The 22,116-nt window shown below is 60.2% G+C and overlaps 1 protein-coding gene across 4 annotated transcripts; it reads left to right on the top strand.

Annotated features, from left to right (window-relative positions):
* The first annotated feature begins 900 nt into the window (after window positions 1-900).
* UPP1 (uridine phosphorylase 1) lies at window positions 901-22,084 on the top strand. Of its 4 annotated transcripts, none has more exons than XM_072760144.1 (9): window positions 901-1,056; window positions 6,807-6,883; window positions 13,103-13,154; window positions 15,836-15,953; window positions 18,778-18,936; window positions 19,346-19,460; window positions 20,941-21,150; window positions 21,408-21,554; window positions 21,769-22,084. In XM_072760144.1, the coding sequence occupies exons 3-9, from the start codon at window positions 13,111-13,113 to the stop codon at window positions 21,921-21,923; spliced, it is 948 nt and encodes a 315-aa protein (XP_072616245.1). In that variant the 5' UTR covers window positions 901-1,056; window positions 6,807-6,883; window positions 13,103-13,110; the 3' UTR covers window positions 21,924-22,084. The 4 variants fall into 4 exon arrangements, with proteins under 4 accessions (XP_072616245.1, XP_072616244.1, XP_072616243.1 ...); XM_072760143.1 differs by having other exon boundaries at window positions 921-1,056; window positions 15,410-15,953; XM_072760145.1 differs by lacking the exon at window positions 901-1,056 and adding an exon at window positions 1,817-1,957.
* The last annotated feature ends 32 nt before the right edge of the window (window positions 22,085-22,116 follow it).

The following is a 22,116-nucleotide window of genomic DNA, read 5'->3' as shown; positions in this document are numbered from 1 at the left end:
GCACCGCTGTGGAGATGCTCCCCACCCACCCCCCCGCCCCGGGGCTGGATGCCTGTCGGAGGCACCTGCCGGGCAGCGCGGCACCTGTCACCTGTGCGGGGCACCTGTCACCTGTCGGGGGCACGTGCCGGGCAGCGTGGGGCAGCGCGGGGCAGCGCGTGTGTTGGCTGCTGCCGGGCCCTGCGCTCTGGGCAGGCGACCCATTGAAGGTGTCAGTCGCCTCCCGGCCGCGCGCATCCCGCTGCCCCCATCACTAGCGGGCTCCAAGTACCCCGAGGGGCCCAGAAAAATCAACCCACAGGATGGAGGGACCGCAGCGAGGCGGCCGGCCCCTCCTGATATGGCCCCTCCTGATATGGCCCGCCCGGCCAGGGCTGGTTGCACCGTCATCTCTTCGGAGGTTCCGCCGCCCGGGGCGGGGCTACTGCAGACAGACCCGCACCCCTGCCCCCGCGGTCCTCCTGCCTACGCCGGAAAATAGAGAGATTTCCTCCCCACCCGGGGCTGCGGGGGAGGGGGGGGCAAGCGGCAGCCCGGGGTGGGGAGTGGAGGGATAGGGAGGATGGAGGGATGGGGGATGGGGGGTAGGGAGGATGGGGGATAGGGGGTGGGGGTGGGGTGGGGGATGCAGGGGGTGGGGGATGCGGGGTGGGGTGGGGGGAATGCAGGGGGGCGGGGTGGGGGATGCGGGGATGGGGGATGCGGGGGGTGGGGGGCCGCCCCCAGCTCGTCTGTTCCTCCCACGCACGTCGGCTCCCCGCGGCCCCAAGCCCCCCTGGGGGCGCAGACGGCGTCGGTGCCGGGGGTCGCCCTGCGGCTCCCCGGGGCAGCGGGGCGGGGCTGACCCGTTCGCCGTCCCGGCTGAGGCTTCCCCGCGCTGCAGCGGCTTAATGAGTAACGGAGCCTCCGCGTGAGTCAGCGCGGCCCCCGCCCGGAGGAAGGGACCTGGGCGGAGTCGGGGCGGCCTGCCGGGAACCGGGCGGAGGGGGGGACCCGGCCGGGCGGTGACGGCTCCGCGCAGACCGCGTCCGAGCTGACCCCGCCGGTCCCTGCGCGGTGAGTGCTCCACGCCGGGCCCGGGCTCCGCGGTCGCGCAGCAGCTTTGGTGTCACCTGCTGGGGAGGGAGGTGGCTCCGGCGGCGTCTGGGAAGGATGCTCGGGGAGCTGCAGCCGTGGAGAGGAGCGGGGGCACCGCGAAGGGACGCGCGGGGAGCGCGAGCAGGGGCGGGGAGGGGTGGGGGGCAGGGGCGAGGAGGGGGTATACGGCGAGGGCGGGCGGGGAGGGCGCCGCGAGAGCAGCGGCGGGGGGGGCGGTCACGGCGAGGGCGCGCGGGGAGCAGGGTGCGGGTAGCGGGGTAGACGCAGAGGGCTGCGGGGAGGGGAGCGGGGTGGGGGGCGGAGGGGGAGCGGGGTGGGAGCGATTGAGGTTCTGGGGGTGCTGAGAGGCCGTGCCTGGAGGGTGCGCGGGGAGAGCGCGCAGAGGGCGCAGGGGGGGTGCGGTGTTGGGGAGAGCCGGTGCGGGTAGCGGAGTAGGCGCAGAGGGCTGCGGGGAGGGTGCGGGCGGGGTGGGGGAGAGCGGGGTGGAGGGGGGAGCGCGCAGAGGGCGCAGGGGGGGTGCGGTGTTGGGGAGAGCCGGTGCGGGTAGCGGAGTAGGCGCAGAGGGCTGCGGGGAGGGTGCGGGCGTGGGGGGGGGGGCGCGCAGAGGGCGCGGGGGGGGGTGCGGGCAGAGGGCGCAGGGTGGGTGCGGGCGGAGGGTGAGGGGGTGGGGGGAGAGCGCGGAGGGCGCAGGGGGGGTGCGGGCAGGGGGAAGCTGTTCCTGGACCCGCCGCCTCCTCTCCCGACCCGCGCCCCGGGCGCCCCGAAGGCCGCGGGTGTGCCCGCCTCGGCTGGGGGTGCGCGCAGTGGGGACCCGCAGCCCCGGCCGCAGAGCACATAGAACCCCCCTTTTCTTTGGGGGGTAAGTGAAAAGTTACTTTGTGGGACCGACTTTTACCCTTAAAAAACAAAGTTGCACTGAGTGGGTTGGAGGGTCCATGGGCTTTACTTGGTCCCCCAGGCACGTGGCCGCATCGCATCAGCTGCGGGAGCTGAGCCCCGGGGAGGCTGCTGCAGGCAGAGGGGCTGCGGGGGGAGGGAGAGGGAAGGGGGAGCGGGGAAGGGCCACTGTCGGGGGGACGGAAGTCATCATGTCGTTATGGCAGGACAGGATTGTTCCCGCAAGCTCCTGTTCCTAGGGGAAGGGCCGGGGCGTCCCCGCGGAGCAGGTGATGGCAGGTGGACTGGCCAAAGGTCAGATTCCGCAGAGGCCAATGGGTCAGAACTGTCAAAAGTTCCGAAGTAACAGAACCGAAGCCCCGACTCCCCAGGGTGCTGAGGAGGAGCAGCGGGTGGGGAAGGCCCCACTCCAGGCGGCATGAAGCAGTCGGCTGGTCTGGACAGGGCTTGGCGCCCACGTTCGAATTCTCTTATTTTTATTTTTGGGATTTTTTAAAAAAGACTTTTACTTATTTATTCCTGAGAGACACAGAGGCAGAGACCCAGGCAGGGGGAGAAGCAGGCTCCCTGCGGGGACCCCACGCGGGACTCGCCCCACCCTGAGCCGTGGGAGATGCTCCGCGGCTGAGCTCACCAGGCTGACCGCCCCAGGCGTTCCTAGAATTTTTTTAAATGGTCGGGAATTTCTGGTGGTTTCGCCATACCCATCTGGGGAAACGGGGAAGTTTCACTCTCGATTTCCTGAGGCAGGAGCACGAAAGTGGCCTGGGTCCAGTCATGCAAAACAAAACTTCCTATGACTAACTTTGTCTTCTCAGGTTTTTTAAGGATAATCTCCCCATTTGGTTTTGATTTAACAGATACTAAGTCTCCATTTGCTGTCCCACGGGCAAGTGAATCCATTTTGGGACCGATCCTTTCTTTTTCTTCTTCTTCTTCTTCTTCTTCTTCTTCTTCTTCTTCTTCTTCTTCTTCTTCTTCTTTCTTCTTCTTCTTCTTCTTCTTCTTCTTCTTCTTCTTCTTCTTCTTCTTCTTCTTCTTTCTTCTTCTTTCTTCTTCTTCTTTTTTTTTTTTTTTTTAACATTACCAGACCTTGAGAGCTCCAGTGGACAGAAGCTTGCATTGGACCCCTCTGAGTAAGGGTTCGGGCGGGAGTCCTGACACCCGTTTGTCCCGCAGCTGTACAGAGCCCACAGTCCACGATGAACCAGCACAGCTGGGATTGGCGGCGGGTGGCACGTCCTGGGCATCATGCGTGTCTGCGGTCGTGTCCAGGGGCAGCCTCAGGGCTGCTGCAGATCCGGCTCCCTTCTCCAAGTGGGGGCTGGGCCAGGTGACCTGCCTGGCCAGGTGACTCAAGGTCGCTGGTGGCAGCCTTCCTGGCCACCCTGGAACTGGCCTCTGTGCCAAAGGTCAGCCCCGCCCCAGGCTGCTCCACTCAGTGGGGAGTGACCTAGAGACGCAAAAACCGAGAGCAGGGCTACTTGCAAGGCCACTGAGGCAGTCTTAGGGCTGCTGTGACCCGTCCCCCCTCACCCCGCCCCTCCTGTTCCCTTCCTTGTCCCTTTGTCTGTCCACACCCTGCCCTGCCTGGCCCTTCTGGCTCCTTCCCCCTTCCTGCCGTCTTCCGTGTTAGAGACTTTGGGTTCCTTTCACTGGCTCTGAGCTTGGCTTTTGAAGGGTTAGTGATTTGGGGAAGTCGTCTCCGTCTTAAACCGTGAGAAAGGTTTTCACCGCTGCCCTGCCCGTCAGGCCTGCCGTGTCCTGTGCATCCTGGGTGCGTCCCATGTCCCCAGAGCCAGGCCTACTGCCTGCCGGTTTGCACGTTCCCTCCCCTTTTTAGAGGCCAGATTTCTAGTTCTTTCTGCAAAAGCTTCATGGTCCCACACATTACATTATTTGCTCCAGGGCTTTTTGCACTGCTGGGCACCGCAGTCACGTTTTCGTTTTTTTGGTTTTTTTTTAATTTTTATTTATTTATGATAGTCACAGAGAGATAGAGAGAGAGGCAGAGACACAGGCAGAGGGAGAAGCAGGCTCCATGCACCGGGAGCCCGATGTGGGATTCGATCCCGGGGCCCCAGGATCGCGCCCTGGGCCAAAGGCAGGCGCCAAACCGCTGCACCACCCAGGGATCCCCGTTTTTGTTTTTGTTTTTTTAAGATTTTATTTATTTATTCATAGAGACAGAGAGAGAGAGAGAGAGAGAGAGAGGCAGAGGGAGAAGCAGGCTCCACACAGGGAGCCCGACTTGAGACTCGATCCCAGGTCTCCAGGATCACGCCCCAGGCTACAGGCGGCGCTAAACCGCTGCGCCATGGGGGCTGCCCAGTAACGTTTTAGTTTAAAAAAATAATAATAAATTAGTTTTTTACATGGGCTTTTGTCCAAGAGGACTTTGTTATGTTTGCTGATCATAAAATTAATACAAACTCATTGTTAAAAAGCAAAACAAAACTGTGCCTGGGTGCCCCAGTCGGTGAAACCTCTTCCTTGGCTCAGCTCAGGATCCCAGGGTCCTGGGGTTGAGTCCTGCGTTGGGCTCCCGGCTTCGCAGGGCGTCTGCTTCTCCCTCTCCCACCGCCGCTCCCCCTGCTTGTGCTCTGTCTCTATGAAATAAATAAATTCTTGGGGGGCACCTGGGTGGTTCAGGGTTTGAGCCTTTGGCTCAGGTCATGATCCTGGGGCCCCGCATGGAGCCTGCTTCTCCCTCTGCCTCTCTCTGTGTACGTCTCATGAACAAATAAATAATATCTTAAAAAAAAAAACAACACAAATCTAATACAGGAAATGAAACTTGGCAGCTTTTCCTAATCCCTAAAGATAAACGCTGATCATTGCCCTCTCTCTGTCCCTGAATCACACACACAGACACTCATGCACATTTGCTTTTGAACTGTGTTCATTCAAAAGTCATAAACGTTCACGTACCAGGCTAGTCACACCGAGTAGCCCACATATCTGATTTTAAGCTTAGTGGGCTAATACTGAGAACAACCCAAGAAAACCAAAATCGACCACGGGGTTTCTATTCTTACAAGTTGGATGTGGCGACAGGTGAGAGGGGAGCCCTAGGTGCTCAGAGCAGAGGCCCCCTCCCCAGGGATCCTGAGAGCCAAAACCAGGCCTGGATTTCTCTGGAAGGCTGACCACCCCCAACTCCCACCCCTGAGGGAGGGATCCAGGGACTTAGAGACACTTTGGAAGTGGTGCTTCCTTCTGCAGGGACAGGACCCGCACAAACATCCCTGCCAGCCGCATCCTAATACCACTTCCTGTCAGTCCTTAGGATTTTGTCTCCTGGATCCAGAACATACCTCACTTTTCTGTTCTTAGCACACCTCTGCTCATGCTCTATCTCCCTCCAATCCCAACTGTGCCCAAATCCTGTTTGGGAGGAAAAACTTCTATCCTCTTAGGTGTGGTGTTTGGGGGGCTGTAAATTAAAATGACAAAAGACAGGATAGCAAGAGAGAAGATGGATTTTTACGTATGTCTGTACAGACGGAGTGAACAGAAACTTGTGGGTCCGGGAGGCAGTTCCAGTTTGGGGGCTTACTGACCATTTTAATAGGGCATGGGGGGCAGAGGGACACTTCTGAGAGAACAAACGACTTCTGGGGAGTGCTTAGGGAGACACAGGACTTTGGAAAAATAAATGATTCCTTAGGAAATTAGACTGGAGATAGGATGGTGACAAGGTCCATTTGGTTCCTTTTCATGAAGAGATTGGAGTTACTCCCTGGGAGATAATTCCTAACAACTGAATTCCTTTAGGAGGCCCTACCTGAGGCAGACCAGGGATTTCAGGAACTCCAATCCCTGTCATTCCCTGCATCACCCTCTGGGAGGCCCCATTCCTCCATTCACCCTGCTCCGCCCTAGCAGCCTCCCCAGTGCGGCTCCGTGCCTGGGGGGTTGGGGGGTGGGGACCAGCCCAAGCCTTTCATCCTTTCATGGATGGGCAGGGCAGCAGCTAAATCAGAGGCGTGTTTTGCAAGTTGGCCTTTCTCGGAAACAGGAAGTGGGATGCGCCAGGGTTCGCTCTGAGATGCCCAGATTGGAAATCCCGTGTTATGCCAACAAGTGTTGTCAGGAAGCACCTTCTTTTGTTCTTTGCATGATCTGTGGAAGGGGGAGGTCCCTGGTGTGCGGCCACTGTAAACCAGCAAGACCCTTGAAAAAGCAGTGGTCAGAAATCGTCCCTAAATTCTCCCAGCAACCTCTCGGTCAGATTGCACAGAGGGGTGTGAATCCCCGTCTCCCCTTCCTCACGGTGGGCCTGCACTCCCGCAGGTGCTCCCTCCAGGGGCTCTGAGGCCTTCTGTTTTTTTTAATTATTTTTTTTATTGGTGTTCAATTTGCCAACATACAGAATAACACCCAGTGCTCATCCCATCAAGTGCCCCCTCAGTGCCCGTCACCCATTCACCCCCACCCCCGCCCTCCTCCCCTTCCACCGCCCCTAGTTCGTTCCCCAGAGGTAGGGGTCTCTCATGTGCTGTCTCCCTTTTTGTCTGTTTTTTTGTTGTGAGCCGGAGGTAAGGGGACCCTGGGGACCCTGGTGGTCGCTGGGCGCCAGTGGACTCTGCGTGCGGGGACTCCTCCTCCTTTTCTACACTAAACCCTGTGGGCTACACTGGGCTCCGTTTGAGCAGGACTGGCCACTGGCTAACCCTGTTTCCTGATTCCTTTGAAGGTCGGATAAAATCGGACACAGCTTTGTTCATTTTTTGCCAACTGGGAAAATTCTTTTGAAATGCAAACGTAGCACCGGGTCCCTGAATAGTCATTACCTCTTTCCTTCTCAGCACCGGGGGCTGCTTTTCCGAGAGCGAACCGGCTCCGCGTCCCTGCCTGTTCACCTGTGGCCGCTGGAGGAGTCCAGGTGAGTGGGCCGCTGCCCGAGAGGATGGTGGGCTCCTGGTTTCTGCCTCTGCGCCAGGAGCCGGGGAGGGACCTCCTGCCAAGTGGGCCGCTCCGCTCACCGCCTCCTGGCCTCGACCCCCCCGTGGGCAGGCGGGCGACGGGGCCGCAGCATTGGGCGTGGGGCCTGCAGCTCGGTGGCGGCGCAAACCCGCGCACGAGGCCGCCCGCAGCCTCGGCTGCACCTTTCCAACCCTGCGGCGCCAAAGTCCAGGCTTCCTGGGCACTGAGGGTGGGGGCCGGTGAGGGGACGGTCCTGGGGAGGCTCAGGGCCCCGAAGGGCCACAGGGGCGCTGGCACGGGGCAGCGATGGCTTCTCTGGTGAGAGGCAGGGGGACAAGCGGGCGACCGAGCAGCACTTTCCCTGCGAGGCCAGACAGGATGCTCTCCGGCGGCTTGGGTTCCTGTTTGGGGTCGGTCCGTGGCCTCCGGGGACGGCACATCTAACTCTTCCTCTTTTGAGGTCTCGCCACCGCCGCCGGCGGGCTCCCCACCCGCAGAGGAGACGTTAGCATCCGGAGGGCCCAGGTTGGGGGCCGGGGTGCTGCCTGCCCCTGGGGACTGGGGACGCCACAGTGAGCCGCCCCCCTCCCCTCTGATCTCCCGTCGGGGGGAGAAGTGACAGGCCGAGGGGGGCAGGAGGCGTGGACCCCAGAGGGCAGCTGCCGGGGCGCCGCTGAGGCTTGCGTTTCCTGGAAGCCAGATGTGTGCGGAAGCCGGGCCGTCAGGGAGGATTTGCTCGCTGTGCTGGCAGCGCGGAATCAGGACCCAGGATCCCGATCTGTGGTTAAATCCTGACACGTGTGTGGTGTCCTTGCACTGACTCTCTGACGCTCGACTGCAACTCACTGGGGACCCCGTCTACCTGGGGACACAGTCAGGCCCGCGGGCCGAGGGCCGGCCCCCCTGCACTGCCCCCCACGCCGGCCCCACGGCCAGGCTGTCACCAGCCCGTCCTAGGCTCCCACGGCCGTCCCTGGCCTCCACGAAGTCGCTGGAGCGGGTCACAGAGCTCGGGACAGTTCCCTCCCTAGACCCCGGGTTTGTGATGAGAGACAGGAGGGCTGCCCAGGCGGGGTCTGGGGAGGGGGCGCGGGCTCCAGGCCCCCCAGGGCCCACCGTCCCCACATCCCTTGCTCACCAACCTGCAAGCTCTCCAGACCCCATCTTTTTGGGATCTTACAAGGGTTTCGGTATAAGAACATGATGGGAAATCCGTCGGTCCTTGGTACTGGATTCAACCTGCAGCTCCTTCCCCCTCCCGGGGTGGGCGAGGGGCCGGACGTGTTAACCCTTAACACGTGATCGGTTTCCCTGGCAACCAGCCCCGTCCTCAGGCATTTGCCAAGTAGCACCTCCTTAGCATGACAAGAGACGGCTCCAGGCCCAGGTCTGGGGGGAACCGGGGGTCGGTTAGGAGCTCCCCCGAGCCGGGCCTCCTGCGGGGACTTGAGCTGGGCGGGGCCTCGGGCAGGTGGATTCCTTCTGATAAACACACCGAGCGCTGTACAGGTATTTCCTCTTATTTATGACGCTTTAAACAACATTGTCTCTTCTCTAACTTTATCCTAAGAGTACGGATAGATGCGATACATCTAATAACTTGCAAAATACGTGCTCATCAGCCATGTCCGCTTTCCGGAAAGCTCTTGGTCAACAACCAGCTATGAGTCGGAGGGAAGTTTTTGAGGAATCAAAAGTCAAAAGCACCAGGCGGATCTTCCACGGCGCGGGGCGTCAGCTCTCGTAACCCCGTGTAGTTCAGGGGTCCGCTGGGGGGTCCGTCGACCCTGCGAGTAGAACGCCCGTCACTTTACCAGCAGCAAGTGGGTTTATTCGGGGACGAAAGAGGTTGACAGCCCTGGACGAAGGAGCTGTTGCCAACCCGTGGGCGAGCCCAGGGAGCAGAGGCGAGGCCTGTGTTGTGAGGGGAGAAGGGGGTTGACGAGGAAAGCGTCTCTTCCTCAGCCTGGAGCGTGGAGCGGTGTCCATGTGCAAGGCCAGGTCCACGGACGCTCCCATCTGTCTCAGCCTCTTGGGTCTCTGGTTGGCCACGAGCGTTGGGCATCCCGGGACGGCCCCAAAGGGAGAGTCCAGGAGTTCCCAAGAGCGCAGATCCGAGATTCAGGACTGATGGCAATGCCCTTGATGAACGTGTTTGCAGGGTCTCCACAAATTTTGCCGGTTGAGTCTTTGCGGTGCGGTTAGTGTGTTTAACCAACCAGGAGGATGGAGGACCGTGTGCACCACGGAAGTGCCCTAAAACTAGCCGAATAGCACAGACTTGTCAAAGCACCCGGGTCACAGTGTAGTTCAACAGGGGACCCCCCGGGAGGGATAAGCTTTTCAAATAGGATCGTAGTCACAGAGGAGATGTTGGCCTGTCTACACGGCAAGGCTTCGTTCCAATATGAAAACCGTGACCCAAAACAAATCTGTATCCATGACAAGGAGGGATCTGCATGAAACCCACTGGCCAGACTTCACATGGTCCATTGGGCAACATGGGTACGTTTCCAGGGATTGTACTTTGGGCAAGGGGCACAAGCGGAGTCCCCACCCATATTGGTCCATGAATGCTGTCATGTCTATAGTGGACCCGCGATTTAATGCACATACTGGGGATTTGAAATTTTCTGGTAGGGCCAGCTTGTTATTTGGTCTAAACCCAAATTCTCAATAAATAAATAATAAATAAATAAATAAATAAACCCAAATTCCCTTTTATCAAACCAACAGATATCAGATTTCTAATATCGATTCCACTTTTCTGGGGCAGGCTTTTAGGACCAGAAAGACTTATCATACGGAGCAGTCACCCGGAGGCTGTCGTGAGGTTGAGCTCCAGGAGACCTAGGAGGGCTTCTGCACGGGGCACGGGCTCGGTGACGGTGTCTGTGGTGGCAGGCGTGCTCTGGGGCGGGGGACACCTCCATGGGGCAATGGAGGTCCCCGTGTTTTGGGGTGAGGGCTCCAAGGGCATCCCCACAGTCTCACGCACAAAGAGGGAAAAGGGAGATTGATAATTAGGATGTCCGAGGGCAGGGGCTTTTGCTAGACTTTAATGACTCAAAGGCATGCCATCTGCCTCTTTCCAAATAAGAGGGTCAGGTTTGTCTTTCTCTTGAAAAGATTATGCAGACCAAGCCCTGAGAGACCAGTGTGGAATCCAGTGTCCCCAGTAGCCAGGCAGGCAGGAAAGCCTCCTAACTGGCCCTTGCTTTTGGGCTTTGGGAAATCCAGGATGCCTTGAAGTCCACTGCATCCACGTCGAGTCTTCATCCGGAGATCAGGTGCCACAAATACTGACTTTGTGCAAACTGCGACATTTCTTTGGAGGCTTTATGTCCTTTTAAGGCCAAAAGATTTGACCGGGGTGGGGGTGGGGGTGGGGGGTGGAGCAGCCACATGGAGCCTGCAGGGACGGCCCTTGTCAGCCTCTGAGGTCTGCGGCCGGCCAGCCGGTGAGAAGGACGCTGTGTCACCCTGGGCGGGACTGCCCGGTGTACTGCTGCTCTTCCCAGGTGAGGGCGGCGAGATCCTGGCTGTCCTCATCACCTGGAGTACTAGAAACACACCCAGAGGTCAGTTACAGGGACAGACGTGCGGTGCGGTCGGTGGGAAGGGAGTCAGCAGCACGCGGGCATTGGGGGGGACGGTGTTCCCTCTGCACCTGCTCGGAGATCCCTGGCACAGCCCGGCCCCGGCCGTCGGCTTCCTCACAGGTGAGGTCAGGCTACTACAGGCACCAGGGCAGGGGAGGCCCGAGCCTGCTCTCTCAGCTGCTGGACGCCCTCAGGGCGTCTGTATGTATAGGGCATTGATTAATTCTAGGCAGGGGTTTTGAGGGATCTATTTGAATCTTGTTGGCAGGTGCACCGTGGGTTTTACCGATCAGTTGGGATTTTTGCCCCAGAAAGAGGGCGATCGCTGATCTGATTGGAATAATTGATCGGTGTCCCCAGGCTCAGCCAGGGTCCCTTCGGAGGCAGCCAATAAAAGACGTCAAAGGGTCATGTAATTCCCCTGGTTGGGTACGTCGGTCGCTGCTGTCAAAGTCATGGATTATTTTCCCCTTTGGAGAGAATGACAATTTTAGCGGTCCTTCCTGTAGGAGACCCAGCCGGGGTGCGAGTGAGCTGGTTGGCCGGGGTAACTAAACCTGGGGTGGGAGACAGAGTGTCCCATTTCATACTGGGCCTTTTAACAGAAAGGGAAAGACCCCAGGTCAGCCCAATAATAAGCACTGAGTGAAAAGGGAGACTAGAATCTTCTTTAGTTTTTTTCAAGATTTTATTTATTTATTTGAGAAAACGCAGAGAGAGAGAGAGAGAGAGCGCATGAGGATAAGCAGGGAGAGGGGGAAGCAGACCACCACCACCACCCCCACCACCCCCCGCCCCGGGCAGGGAGCTCGACCTGGGGCCATGACCTGAGCCAAGGCAGATGCTCCACCGCTGAGCCCCCAGGAGCCCCTCATTTTTCCTTTTTAATTGTTTGCTTGCCTCGTTTAGTTTACAAACTATTTTGGAGAGAGGCAATGTTAGATTCCTGGCAGTGCTTGGAAGCCTCAAAATACCAATTGTAGAAGGAATTCCACTTAGTCCTGTCAGTTTTAGGACCAAAATGACCTGACTCAGTTCTGAGAACATTAAGTTTGGCCCCATAACGGTCCCTGGCCCAGCCCATGTCTGTAAACACACATGCGGAGCAACCATGGTTTTTAGACATGAAACCGGCCAGAGTCCCAGGAGCAGGGGGACAGGGGCCTCAAAGCACGTCGACGACTGGGATCCCATTTCTTTGAAATTTTTCAGGAACAGCCTGGTTCCAGAAGGAATCAGAGCAAAGGCCACACAGCTTCTGGGAGAGCGTCCCGGTCGCACGCAGAACCCAGCCTGGGGGCCAGCGCAGCTCCAAGCCCACACGAATACTCTGAGATGCTAAAGGAAAAAAATAAAAAAGCTAAGGCGTTTGGTAAACTAGGAATAGAGCCTAAGAGCTTGAACACAAGCACGGGGCTCAGAATCCTGGGGAACCCTTGCCATCAAGCCCCAGCGTCCATGAGAAAGCAGAGGATGACCCTGCAGCCCAGGGAAGGGTGTCTGCTCACCCGCCCCAGTGGCCGCCGCCCACCTCTCATCCCCCCAGTGGTAACCCTTAAAAATAGACACTGCCGGGTACTTTGCCAGTGACAGGAGGGTTTATCCAGGAGTGAAACAGAATTCTAACCCAGGACCCAGCGGCCGGGGCAACACCGCAGGCAGGTCCCCGTCGGAGTAAAGGGGGCTTGGGGGTGTGGTGGATCCTGGCCTCCGCCTTCGGGGTCTGCTGAAATGATCAGGGGTCCTGGGATCTGTCCCTTTCCCAGCAGCGCCCTGGGGGCTCCGTCGGGGGCTCCATCGAGGGCTCCGGGTTTGGGCCGGCCGGCTGGCACGCTGGCGGGGAGCTCCACCGTCCGGTTGACAACCCGGGCCTGGGCCCCCCCCCGCCCGGCTCCGCTTTCCTGCCCCTGCGGCAGGTCGTGGGCTGTAGTCACCGAGTCCTCAGGCTGTGATCCACCCTGGCCTGGCAGGGCAGTGGCTGTGGCTGTGAGTTCTCCTTGGGCCGCAGGGATGCGGCCCCCGCGGTCCCCCTGCCCCGGGCGGCCCTGGAGACCCGCCCTTCCAGGCGGTGGGGGTCAGGCTGGGAGAGCAGGGGGCAACCCGCCCCGGCGTGTCTGTGCTCAGCCCCCGCGTCCACGGCCCGTGGGTCACACACCTGTGCCCACGTGCTGCGCCCACCGAGCCTCTGCGGCTGGCGGGACCCTGTGACCTCCCGGGAGCCCGGGGTCCGCTCGGCCTCCTCTGGGCTCAGGTAATTGCACAAGGAGGCGTTAGACGGCGACGGGAGGGCGAACACTGAGGACAGCCGGGCGCAGAGCCCCTGCCCGGCCGCCCGCCCGCCGACCACTGCCCGGCTCCTCTGCACCTGCTCCTCTCAAGTCTTTCCTGGGGACACCTGAGGGGCTCAGTGGTCGAGCGTCTGCTTGGGCTCAGGCCACGATGGGGGCGGGGGGGGCGTGTCCCGAGATTGAGTCCCATGTCGGGCCCGTTCCAGCACATTTTTGGCAAATAAACTCTTGAGATTTTTTTATGCGCCTGAGTTTATTCTGAAATACTCATGTGCTGTTTTCCCCTAGGTGAGAGAATGGCTTCCTCGGGGTCCCAGACAAAGACACGTGGCAGTCACAGGTGAGGCTCCAAGCGGACGGCAGGCTGGGTGGATTTGGGGGCATATTGTGATTCCGTTTTCCCGAGAGCCCTTGCTTCCCGGCTTCCCATCGGCTGCGGAGAGGTGGCTGCCGGGACGGGAGCTCCAAGGCCAGCTCGCTCGGAAGCGCGGCCTCTTCTGAAAGACGTTAATTCTTAAAAAATTGTTTATTCATTTACTTACTTCGAGAAAGAGCAGGGGAGGTGCGGGGGGAGGGAGAAGGCATCCCTGCAGACCCCCCCCCACCAAGGGGCGTGGAGCCCAGGGCAACTTGCTCTCCCGTCCAACCAGCTCACCACGAACGGGCCCCTCCTTCTTTTCCTCTCAGAGTTACTAATTTGGGGCCACCTGTGCGGCGGCGCAGGTGCTTGGGCGTCGGACTCTTTCTTGGCTTCTGCTCAGGTCATGATCTCGGAGTCCTGGGATCGAGCCCCACGTGAGACTCAGAGCTCAATGGGGAGCCTGCTGGGATTCTCTCTTTCTCTAAAATACATAGATAAAATCTTAAAAAGAAGGAAAGATGCACATCTTTAAAGGGAGCCTCTAGGTGGGAACACGGCTGGCGCCAGCTTCGGGGGCAATCGTGGGCTTTAGATGAACCACTACTACCCACGGGCTACGAGTACCGGCGTTTCTGCCGCCAAGTCGGGCGCCTGCCGGGTCCTGACGTCTGTAATGCCCGAGCCCCGCGCGGGCCTGCGTGCCTGGCGCCCGGCTCTCCGTCCACCCGCTCTTAGCCGCTGAGCACCCGTCTCCAGCCCACACCCCGCCCCGGGAAGCTTCTGGAACCAGCCACCCGCCATGTTTTTGCGTTTCCTTCACGAAGTAGGTGCTCCAGGAATATTTGTCCCATGAGTGAAGCAGCCAAAAAAAGCAGATAAAGTAACTGCAAGGTGCGTGCAGAGTAGGGAACTAGCTTCCAAGCAACATCTTTGACTTGGTATTTTGAAATCTTTTAAAAAGTCCGTTTGAACGCGTTCCGGTTCACCGTGGCTCCTGCCCAGCTGATGCATTTTAAAACCGTTGCCGCTCCTCGCAGTCGCACCCCATTTCCTTCTCCTTCTCTTCCTGGAATCAGAGAGAGACAGAGAGAAAAAAAAGCGTTTTCCATGTTGAAATATGTGGCGAAGTTTCCTAATCACGTCCTGTTTCGTCAGTCCTGCCTCTGCGGTCAGCCCCGCCTGGGCGTCACCTGGACAGCAGAGGGGCCGGAGGCGCTGTCGGGCTGTGATGTCACCGCTCCTCCCGGCCCAGGGGCAGCGGCGTGGGCGGGTGAGCGAGGCCGCAGGACCCCACTTCCCCGGGCTGGCCTGCCGCTCCGTCCACGCTGCCCTCAGGAGTCCCCGCTGTGGGACCTGCCTCGGCCGAGAGCCGCGTCCCTCCGACTTGGAGCACCGCGGGCCGCGGGTGCCTCGGAGTGACGGGGGCAGGGCAGGCGCCAGCGCGGGCGGAACTCAAGCCCGACCTGCTCGCACTCCACGAGCAAACCACCCGTGTTGTCCCCCCCACTAGCCCCCCCGGAAGCGAAAATACAATAAAAAAAAAAAAGAAAAGAAAGAAAAAGGGATCGGCATCACGGCTCTCCCGAGCGCCTGGGCAATGTGTGTTTTTGGTTAAATTTTGAAACACTGGGCACGGGTCCTGCATACTCCCCTCGTCCAGGCGCCCCGGGCCGATCACAGGAAGCCTCTCCCCGGGGCGTCCCGCGAGCCGCTCCGTGGGCCGGGCGGGGGCCCTGTGGCCGGCCTGACCAGGCTGCCAAGTCCCCTGCGCCACTGCCACGCCCCAGGCTGCGAGGCTGCTTCTCTCGCATCATGTCTTTCTTAGGGTTAGATTGACGGGAACCGGGTCAGGGGTTCCGGGCCCAGAGTCCAACTCCGGAGGAAGGCGGGGAGGTCCCCAGGCCCTGCCCCGGGGTCCGCGTCTGTCCCTGCGGCCTTGGGGCCCGGCAGGCCCGGAGTCGGTGTGCGTAAGGGTGCCAGGCCGAACACCACGCAGACCCGCACCCCTGCTCGTGGGCGTGGAACCCAAACACGCAGGCCTGCGTGTGGTCTGTGCCCCTTTCACGTGACAACAGCTGGGTTGCATGGTGACGGCCCCCTGCGGCCCACAAAACCAAATATATTCCCTCTCCGGGCCCGTATGAAAACAAAAAGCAAACCGCAGGCCACTGTTGGGGCCAGCAGCGCGCCGTCCTCCGCGACAATAATGTGAGCCCCCCACTCCGATGCGGAAGGTGGGAAGCTCTGCGGAGGAAGCCAAAGGGAAGGACGCCCGTGTCACCCCTCCCTGGACGTGCAACGAGGCAACAGAAGTGGCGCCGAGCTGTGCAGGCTGGGAAGGTGACCCCTGGGAGGGAGGGCCGGGGCAGCGCCTCGTCTCCGCTCCACCCATGTTTCCCATGCGAGTGTCGTGTTCTCCAGGTGCAGCCAAGGTCCTGAGGCGCATGCCCGCGCGGGGGGCAGCTGGCTGCACTGGTCGTTGGGCGAGGTCGCATCGGGGGTTCCGCGTTCCTGTGCCTGGGAGGGGGAGCATGTGCGGGGCTGCGGGGCCCTGTCACCCCGCTACGGGCCACACGCGTCATGGGGACCCCGGGCACCTCCACTACGGCAGCCACTGGGCTCTGGTGCTCTGCAAACCTTTCGCCTTCCTCTCGTGACAGCGGCCACCTCGTACAACCCGCCAACCCAAACGTAGCGACGATGCCGGAGGACGTCCTGTACCACCTGAGCCTCAGCACCAGCACGCACGACCTCCCCGCCATGTTTGGGGACGTGAAGGTACAGGCAGGGCTGGGGGGTGGCGTCTGCTGCGGCCGCCTCACTTGTGTCTCCCCCGAAGGGGCACCTGGCTGCTCAGTCGGGAGGGCACACGACTCGGCTGCGGGGTCGTGAGTTCCGAGCGCCGGGTTGGGTGTGGAGATGACTTAAAAACAAGATCTTTTTATAAAAAAAAGTTATAGGGACACTTGGAGGGCTCAGGGGTTGAGCGTCTGCCTTCGGCCCAGGGCATGACCCCGGGGTCCTGAGATCGAGTCCCACCTCAGGCTCCTTGCATGGAGCCTGCGTCTCCCTCTGCCTGTGTCTCTGCCTCTCTCTCTCTCTGGGTCTCTCAGGAATAAATAAATAAATAAATAAATAAATAAATAAATAAATAAAATCTTTAAAAAGAAAGTAATATCTTCACCAGATTTTTGGGAAATTGTTGATTTTAAAGTATGTAAACTAGTGAGTGAGAGAGCACTCGTAAGTCCGGCCCTGTTGGGCCCTAACCCTCTGTACACCCAGCCCCGCTGGGAAGTGAGTGCAGGAGACTTCCTAGCGCTCCCCTGAGAAAAGGAAAAGGACGGGAGCGCTGCGTGGGGCAGAGGCGGCGCCGCAGCCACCCGGGCCTCCTGACCCAGCTGAGCGGCTGCAGGCCCTGAGGCCTCGGTGCTGGTGCGCCCGGGACTCCGGAAGCGGCTGTGCCGGGGGGTCAGATGCACCAGCCTTTAGATTCAACATCGAAGCAACGAGTGACCCAGGAGTGACCCAGAAGTTGCCGCTGCTCCCTGGCCGCCCCGTCGGGCCCTCTTTCATCAGGGGGTCCCAGCTGAGAGACAGAGACAGAGAGACAGAGAGGGAGAGAGAGAGACGGAGGGAGAGAGACAGAGAGCGGGAGAGAGACAGAGACAGAGAGACAGAGAGGAAGAGAGAGAGACAGAGGGAGAGAGAGACAGAGGGAGAGACACAGAGAGAGACAGCGGGAGAGAGAGAGAGAGCAAGAAGAGAGAGCGGGAGCGGGCTCAAGGAGGGGGACAGGAGGGACAAGCAGACGCCCCGGTGGCAGGGATCCCAGTGGGCCTCGACCCCAGGACCCGGGATCACGGGCAGAGGCTCCACCCACGGAGCCCCCCAGGCGCCCCTTCAACCATGTCTGTTCTTTGTATTTGAGATTCGGGTTTTTTGTTTGTCTCTTTTTTCTTAGTTTTGTTTCTTAAATTCCACATGTGAGCAAAATCCTACGGTATTTATCTTTTCCGACTTCCCTCGTTCAGCACGTACCCTCCAGCTGCAGCCGCGCCGTGGCAAGGTCCTGCCGGCTAACATTCGCGTGCGTGGCTGTTGGTTCACTACGCCGGGCGTGCACATAACTTCCCCGTTGGTGTTTTCGTTTCCTTGGGTCAGTGCTCAGTAGTGGAATCAAGAGGCCAGAGGGTAGCTCTGGTTTTAGTTTTTTCAGGACCCTCCGCGCTGTCGGCTGCAGCAGGTCGCGCTCCCACCAGTTCCCACCAACAGTGCGAGAGGCTTCGCTTCCTCCACACCCTCGCCAATGCCTGTTGCGTCTTTTGTTGTTGATTTTAGCCACTCTGACAGGTGTCGGTGGGATCTCCGTGTGGTTTTTTTTTTTTATAAATTTATTTTTTATTGGTGTTCAATTTGCCAACATATAGAATAACACCCAGTGCTCATCCGTGTGGTTTTGATTTCTGTTTCCCTGATGATGGGTGACGCTGAGCATCTTTTCATGTGTTTGTGGTCCATCTGGACGTCGTCTTTGGAGAAATGTCTATTCAGGTCATTTGTTAAAGATTTTATTCATTTATTCTTGAGAGACACAGAGAGAGGCAGAGACATAGGCAGAGGGAGAAGCAGGCTCCGTGCAGGAAGCACGCGGGACCAGGACCCCGGGGTCATGCCCTGGGCCGCAGGCAGAGGTTCCACTGCTGAGCCCCCCGGGGGCCCCAAGTGTTGTATATATTTTGGATATTAGCTCCTTCTGCATATGTCATGTGCAAATATATTCCCCCACTCAGCAGCTTTGTCGTTTTGTTGATGGTTTCCTTTGCTGTTACGGTGTTTTTTCCAGGTGTTCTTTCGTTATTTGCTTTCCGTGCATTACAGTTTAACCCACAATTTGTTCTAGGCTACGGAAATTTCTTTTGTCATGTTTAGAGACTAAGAATTCCTTCAACATCAAACTGCTTAAAACTGATTTACCTACATTTCCTTCTTGTGTACAACACAATGAAAAATGCGTTTGTAGATGTGGCGCTTGGCAGATTAAAGGCTTCGTGTCCCCGAGAGCCACCCACCCACACGATCGCTCCCGATTCCCCAGTTCCCACGGGGCCCTGGCTCTTTCCACGCTTGGGCCATCTGGCTCTTGGGCGGTGGGTGGAGGTGATGCTCGGAAGCCGGTTTGCAGAGGGGCCCCAGTTGCACGGCGAGGAGCCCACATTGTTTTATTCCAAACCTGGGCTCCCCCCGGGACACCGACCAAGCTGTGCACCCGATGGGCAGAGCCGGTGCAGCCATGGAGCCCGGAAGAGCAAGGGTCTGGTGTTCCCGTGTTGTGTGGGGCTGGTTATACTGTCCGGGCTCCTGCACCGGTGCTGGTTCCGTGACCCAGTCGGTGCTTCTCAAACTGAGCGAGCATCCAGAGCACCGGCACCCGATCGGCTCGCAGAAGCACCGCAGACAGCGTAGCTCTGGGTGGGGCCAGGGACCTTCGTCTCCCGTGAGACCGGGCGACACTGACGTTGGCAGGGGCCCCAGAGAGGACCCCCGCTACGAGGACGGTGCGCGGCGCCCGGACTGACGGGGCTGTGTTCTCTGGCTGCAGTTCGTGTGTGTCGGGGGCAGCCCTACTCGGATGGAGGCCTTCGCCAAGTACATGGCCAAGGAGCTGGGCCTTGACCACCCAGGTGCCGAGTATCCCAACATCTGCGCGGGGACCGACCGCTATGCCATGTTCAAAGTGGGCCCCGTGCTGTCTGTGAGCGTGAGTACCTGCCCCGGCGGTGGGCTCCGGGGTCGGGCTCTGCAAGGGGTCGGGCCCTCCGCGTGCAGCCTGGTCCCCTGCACGTCTGTGTCCTTGGGGGGGCTGAGGACGCGGCGAGCCATCGACCAGCGCCAGCTGCCCAGAGCGCCCCAGGGTGCAGAGACGGGTTCAGTTCCTGGAGACGAGCGGCTGCTGGTCCCCCACCGAGCCTCTTGGCGCCGTAGACGGTGGCTCTGCACGTGGGCCGCAGTGCCTGCGTGGACCTGGGCAAACGTTTGCACCTCCCAAAGTGTTCATAGTTTTAAACGTGTGTTTGGAAGTCCGTCCTCTCTGGCTGTCAGCCTGAGATGCGCGGGGACGCGAGGCGGCCGCCCCCTGACGCGACGCTGGCGTCTCCCCCTGGTTCTAGCACGGCATCGGCATCCCCTCCACGTCCGTCATGCTGCACGAGGTCATCAAGCTGCTGTACCACGCCCGCTGCTCCGACGTCACCGTCATCCGCATCGGCACGTCTGGCGGGATCGGTGAGCGTGCGGGGCCTCCGCCGGGGCCAGCGTCCCACGCAGGACCTGGCGCGGGGCGAGCCGGGCTTGGCATCTCCGAGCTAGTGCCCAGCTTTGCCCAAGGGAGCTTGTTAGCAGGAGGCATGGCTAGAAGCTTGTTTGGTCATATGTCTCTCCAGCCGCGGCTCGCAGCCCGGCCCCCAGAAGCAGGTCACGGAAAGGCGTGGGGCCGATCGTGCGCAGGGCCTGGTCCTTCGGGGTGAGCGCCGCCCCCCGGCTGCCTGCCTCTCTCTCTTCCTTCTAACCACGTCTCCGCTCTCTCCTGTCCTCCGCGCCTCCCTATTCCTGCAAGGACTGGCTCGGTAGGAGGAAACCGACGGGAAAGTCAAAGGGACAGATGGCAGACAAAGTTAAGTGTCTTCAAGGTGCCTAAAGGGTCCCCAGCTGGTCCCAACCACGGTGTCTTGTCCTGTCTCTGAAAGCCGCAGAGAGCACGGAGGGAGGACAGGAGGCAGGGAGAAAGCAGGGGGCGGGGGGCTCGAGTGCTCGCGTGCTGCCCGCGGGGAGCTCCCGGGAGGGGCCTGGGGAGCCCCCAGCAGCGGCACCCGCCCGAGGGGCTCACAGCCGGAGGGGGATGCGGGCAGCAGAAGAGCCCACATTCTGGGGGCGTCGAGGGAGCGAGAGCCGGCCGCTGAGCCTCCTGGAGGTGGGAGCAACTGCAGAGTCGCTCCCCCCCGCCCCCCGGAAGAGCGGGTGGAGACAGAGGCCAGGTACACGCGGGGGGAGCGGGACGGACTGACGGTTCAGGAGGACGGCGGGCGGCGGTGCTGGGACCATCCCCTGGCTGCCCCCCGCCCCGTCCCCTAGACGTTGAAGCAGCCAGTTTCCCATTCGGGTCGGTGTCAGAAAGGGCTCGTGGTCAGAGCACCCACGTGCTCAGAAGATCAAAGACTCGAGCAGAACGACGTCCGCCCAAGGTGGAGACGCCCCGGGAAGGTGTGCCCGGGAAGCCTAGGATGTGGAGCCGAGTATCTCAAGGGTCAAAGGCAAACGGGACTGGCTGAGAGTCGGGGGCTGCTGGGCCGGGTGTGGGGAGCACAGGGCTTCCCTAGACCGCCCTTGTCTACCTCTGCAGTCACTTGAAATCTTAAGGAGAAAGCATAAAGCAGGAACCGGGGAAGCACCGTGGTCGCCCACGCGGTGGCGTGCAGGGGACAGCAGCCAGGACTGTAGACCCGGAACCTGTAGTGGGGACAGGGCCCCCCCCCCCCCCCGGCAGTGTCATCCTCTTTGCTCTTTTCTCTTCCGTATTCTCTGCACTGCTTACGCGTGACACCTATCATTTGAGGAAAAGAATTTGATGCAAAAAATGGGTCCCTAGGAAGTCTGTTTCAGACCATTAGCGGGTGTCCCGGTATTTTGGTGCGTAGACGGGCCCTTTCCCCCGTGCGTGCCCCCTGCGTCTGCCCCGTGTGGCCGCGACACCTGCTGCTCCCTTCAGGTCTGGAGCCCGGCTCCGTGGTCGTCACCCAGCAGGCGGTGGATGCCTCCTTCTCGCCCGTGTTTGAGCAGATGGTCTTGGGGAAGCGAGTGGTTCAGAGGACAGACCTGGACCAGGAGCTGGCGCAGGAGCTGATGCAGTGCGCCACAGACCTGCCGGAGTTCCCCACGGTCCTGGCCAAGACCATGTGCACCTCAGACTTCTACGAAGGTGACGGGCCGGGCCTCCCCTCCCAGTGGCGGGTGGGGCTTCTGCGTGAGGGGCGTCCGTCCTGCCCGGGCTCCCGCCTCTTCCACGTTTCCATGGTGCACACAGCGCTCGCCGTGAGCGGCGGGGTGGGCTCCGGGGTGGGCAGGGCCGGTGGGATCCCAGGTGTCCCGGTGCCCTGGCACGTAGTGCGGTGCTGGCACACAGTAGGAGCTCCCTCTGCGCACGTGGTCAACGCTGCCGTATCTCCGCGTGTGCAGGCCAAGGCCGTCTGGATGGCGCTCTCTGCTCCTACACCGAGAAGGACAAGCAGGAATACCTGCGGGCGGCCCACGCAGCCGGTGTCCGCAACATCGAGATGGAGTCTTCAGTCTTGGCTGCCATGTGCAGCGCGTGTGGCATCCCAGGTAGGTGCTTCTGGTCTCCGGGGTCCCTCCTCCAGGGCCCAGCCTCCAGGCCCCTATCCCCAAGGGCCTTGCTTTCTTGAAGGTTCTTTTGGACGTGAGGGCTGGGAGGGGTCAGGTGAGAACAGGGCAGGGGCAAGCGGAGGGGACACCTTGTCCTGGGGGATCCAGGGAGAAACCGGGTGCTTCGCCCTGACGTGCTTCGCCCTCTTTGCAGTGGCCGTGGTGTGTGTCACTCTGCTCAACCGCCTGGACGGGGACCAGGTCAGTAGCCCGCATGACGTGCTGGTCAAGTACCAGCAGCGGCCACAGCGCCTCGTGAGCCACTTCATCAAGAAGCGCCTTGCGGCCACCGGGACCCTGAAAGCCTAAGGATGCGCGGCTACGATGGCTGCAAATAAAGTCACGGTCTGGGCGCCTGCCTGGCGCAGCCTGGAGAGCCCGCTACTCCTGGGAGCTCAGGAGCCTGAGTTCCAGCCCCGGTTCGGGCAAGATTACTTAAATGAATAAATAAATAAATACATTAAAAAAAATTCCCCGTGAAAATCTCCTTTTGTAGAGTCTT

This window comes from Vulpes vulpes, chromosome 5 (genome assembly GCF_048418805.1).
Source record: "Vulpes vulpes isolate BD-2025 chromosome 5, VulVul3, whole genome shotgun sequence".
In the NCBI taxonomy this organism is placed as follows: Eukaryota; Metazoa; Chordata; class Mammalia; order Carnivora; family Canidae; genus Vulpes; species Vulpes vulpes.
The sequence above is the reverse complement of the archived record's forward strand: the minus strand, read 5'-3'. Positions and strand labels throughout refer to the sequence as shown.

What these genes read in the sequence shown, in the direction of transcription:
- UPP1 (XM_072760143.1), top strand. Translation starts at nt 15,756, where the DNA reads ATGGGGACCCCGGGCACCTCCACTACGGCAGCCACTGGGCTCTGGTGC. An exon ending in GCCCCGTGCTGTCTGTGAGC is followed by an intron (nt 18,937 to 19,345) that starts GTGAGTACCTGC and finishes CCCTGGTTCTAG; the next exon opens with CACGGCATCGGCATCCCCTC. An exon ending in CAGCGCGTGTGGCATCCCAG is followed by an intron (nt 21,555 to 21,768) that starts GTAGGTGCTTCT and finishes CCCTCTTTGCAG; the next exon opens with TGGCCGTGGTGTGTGTCACT.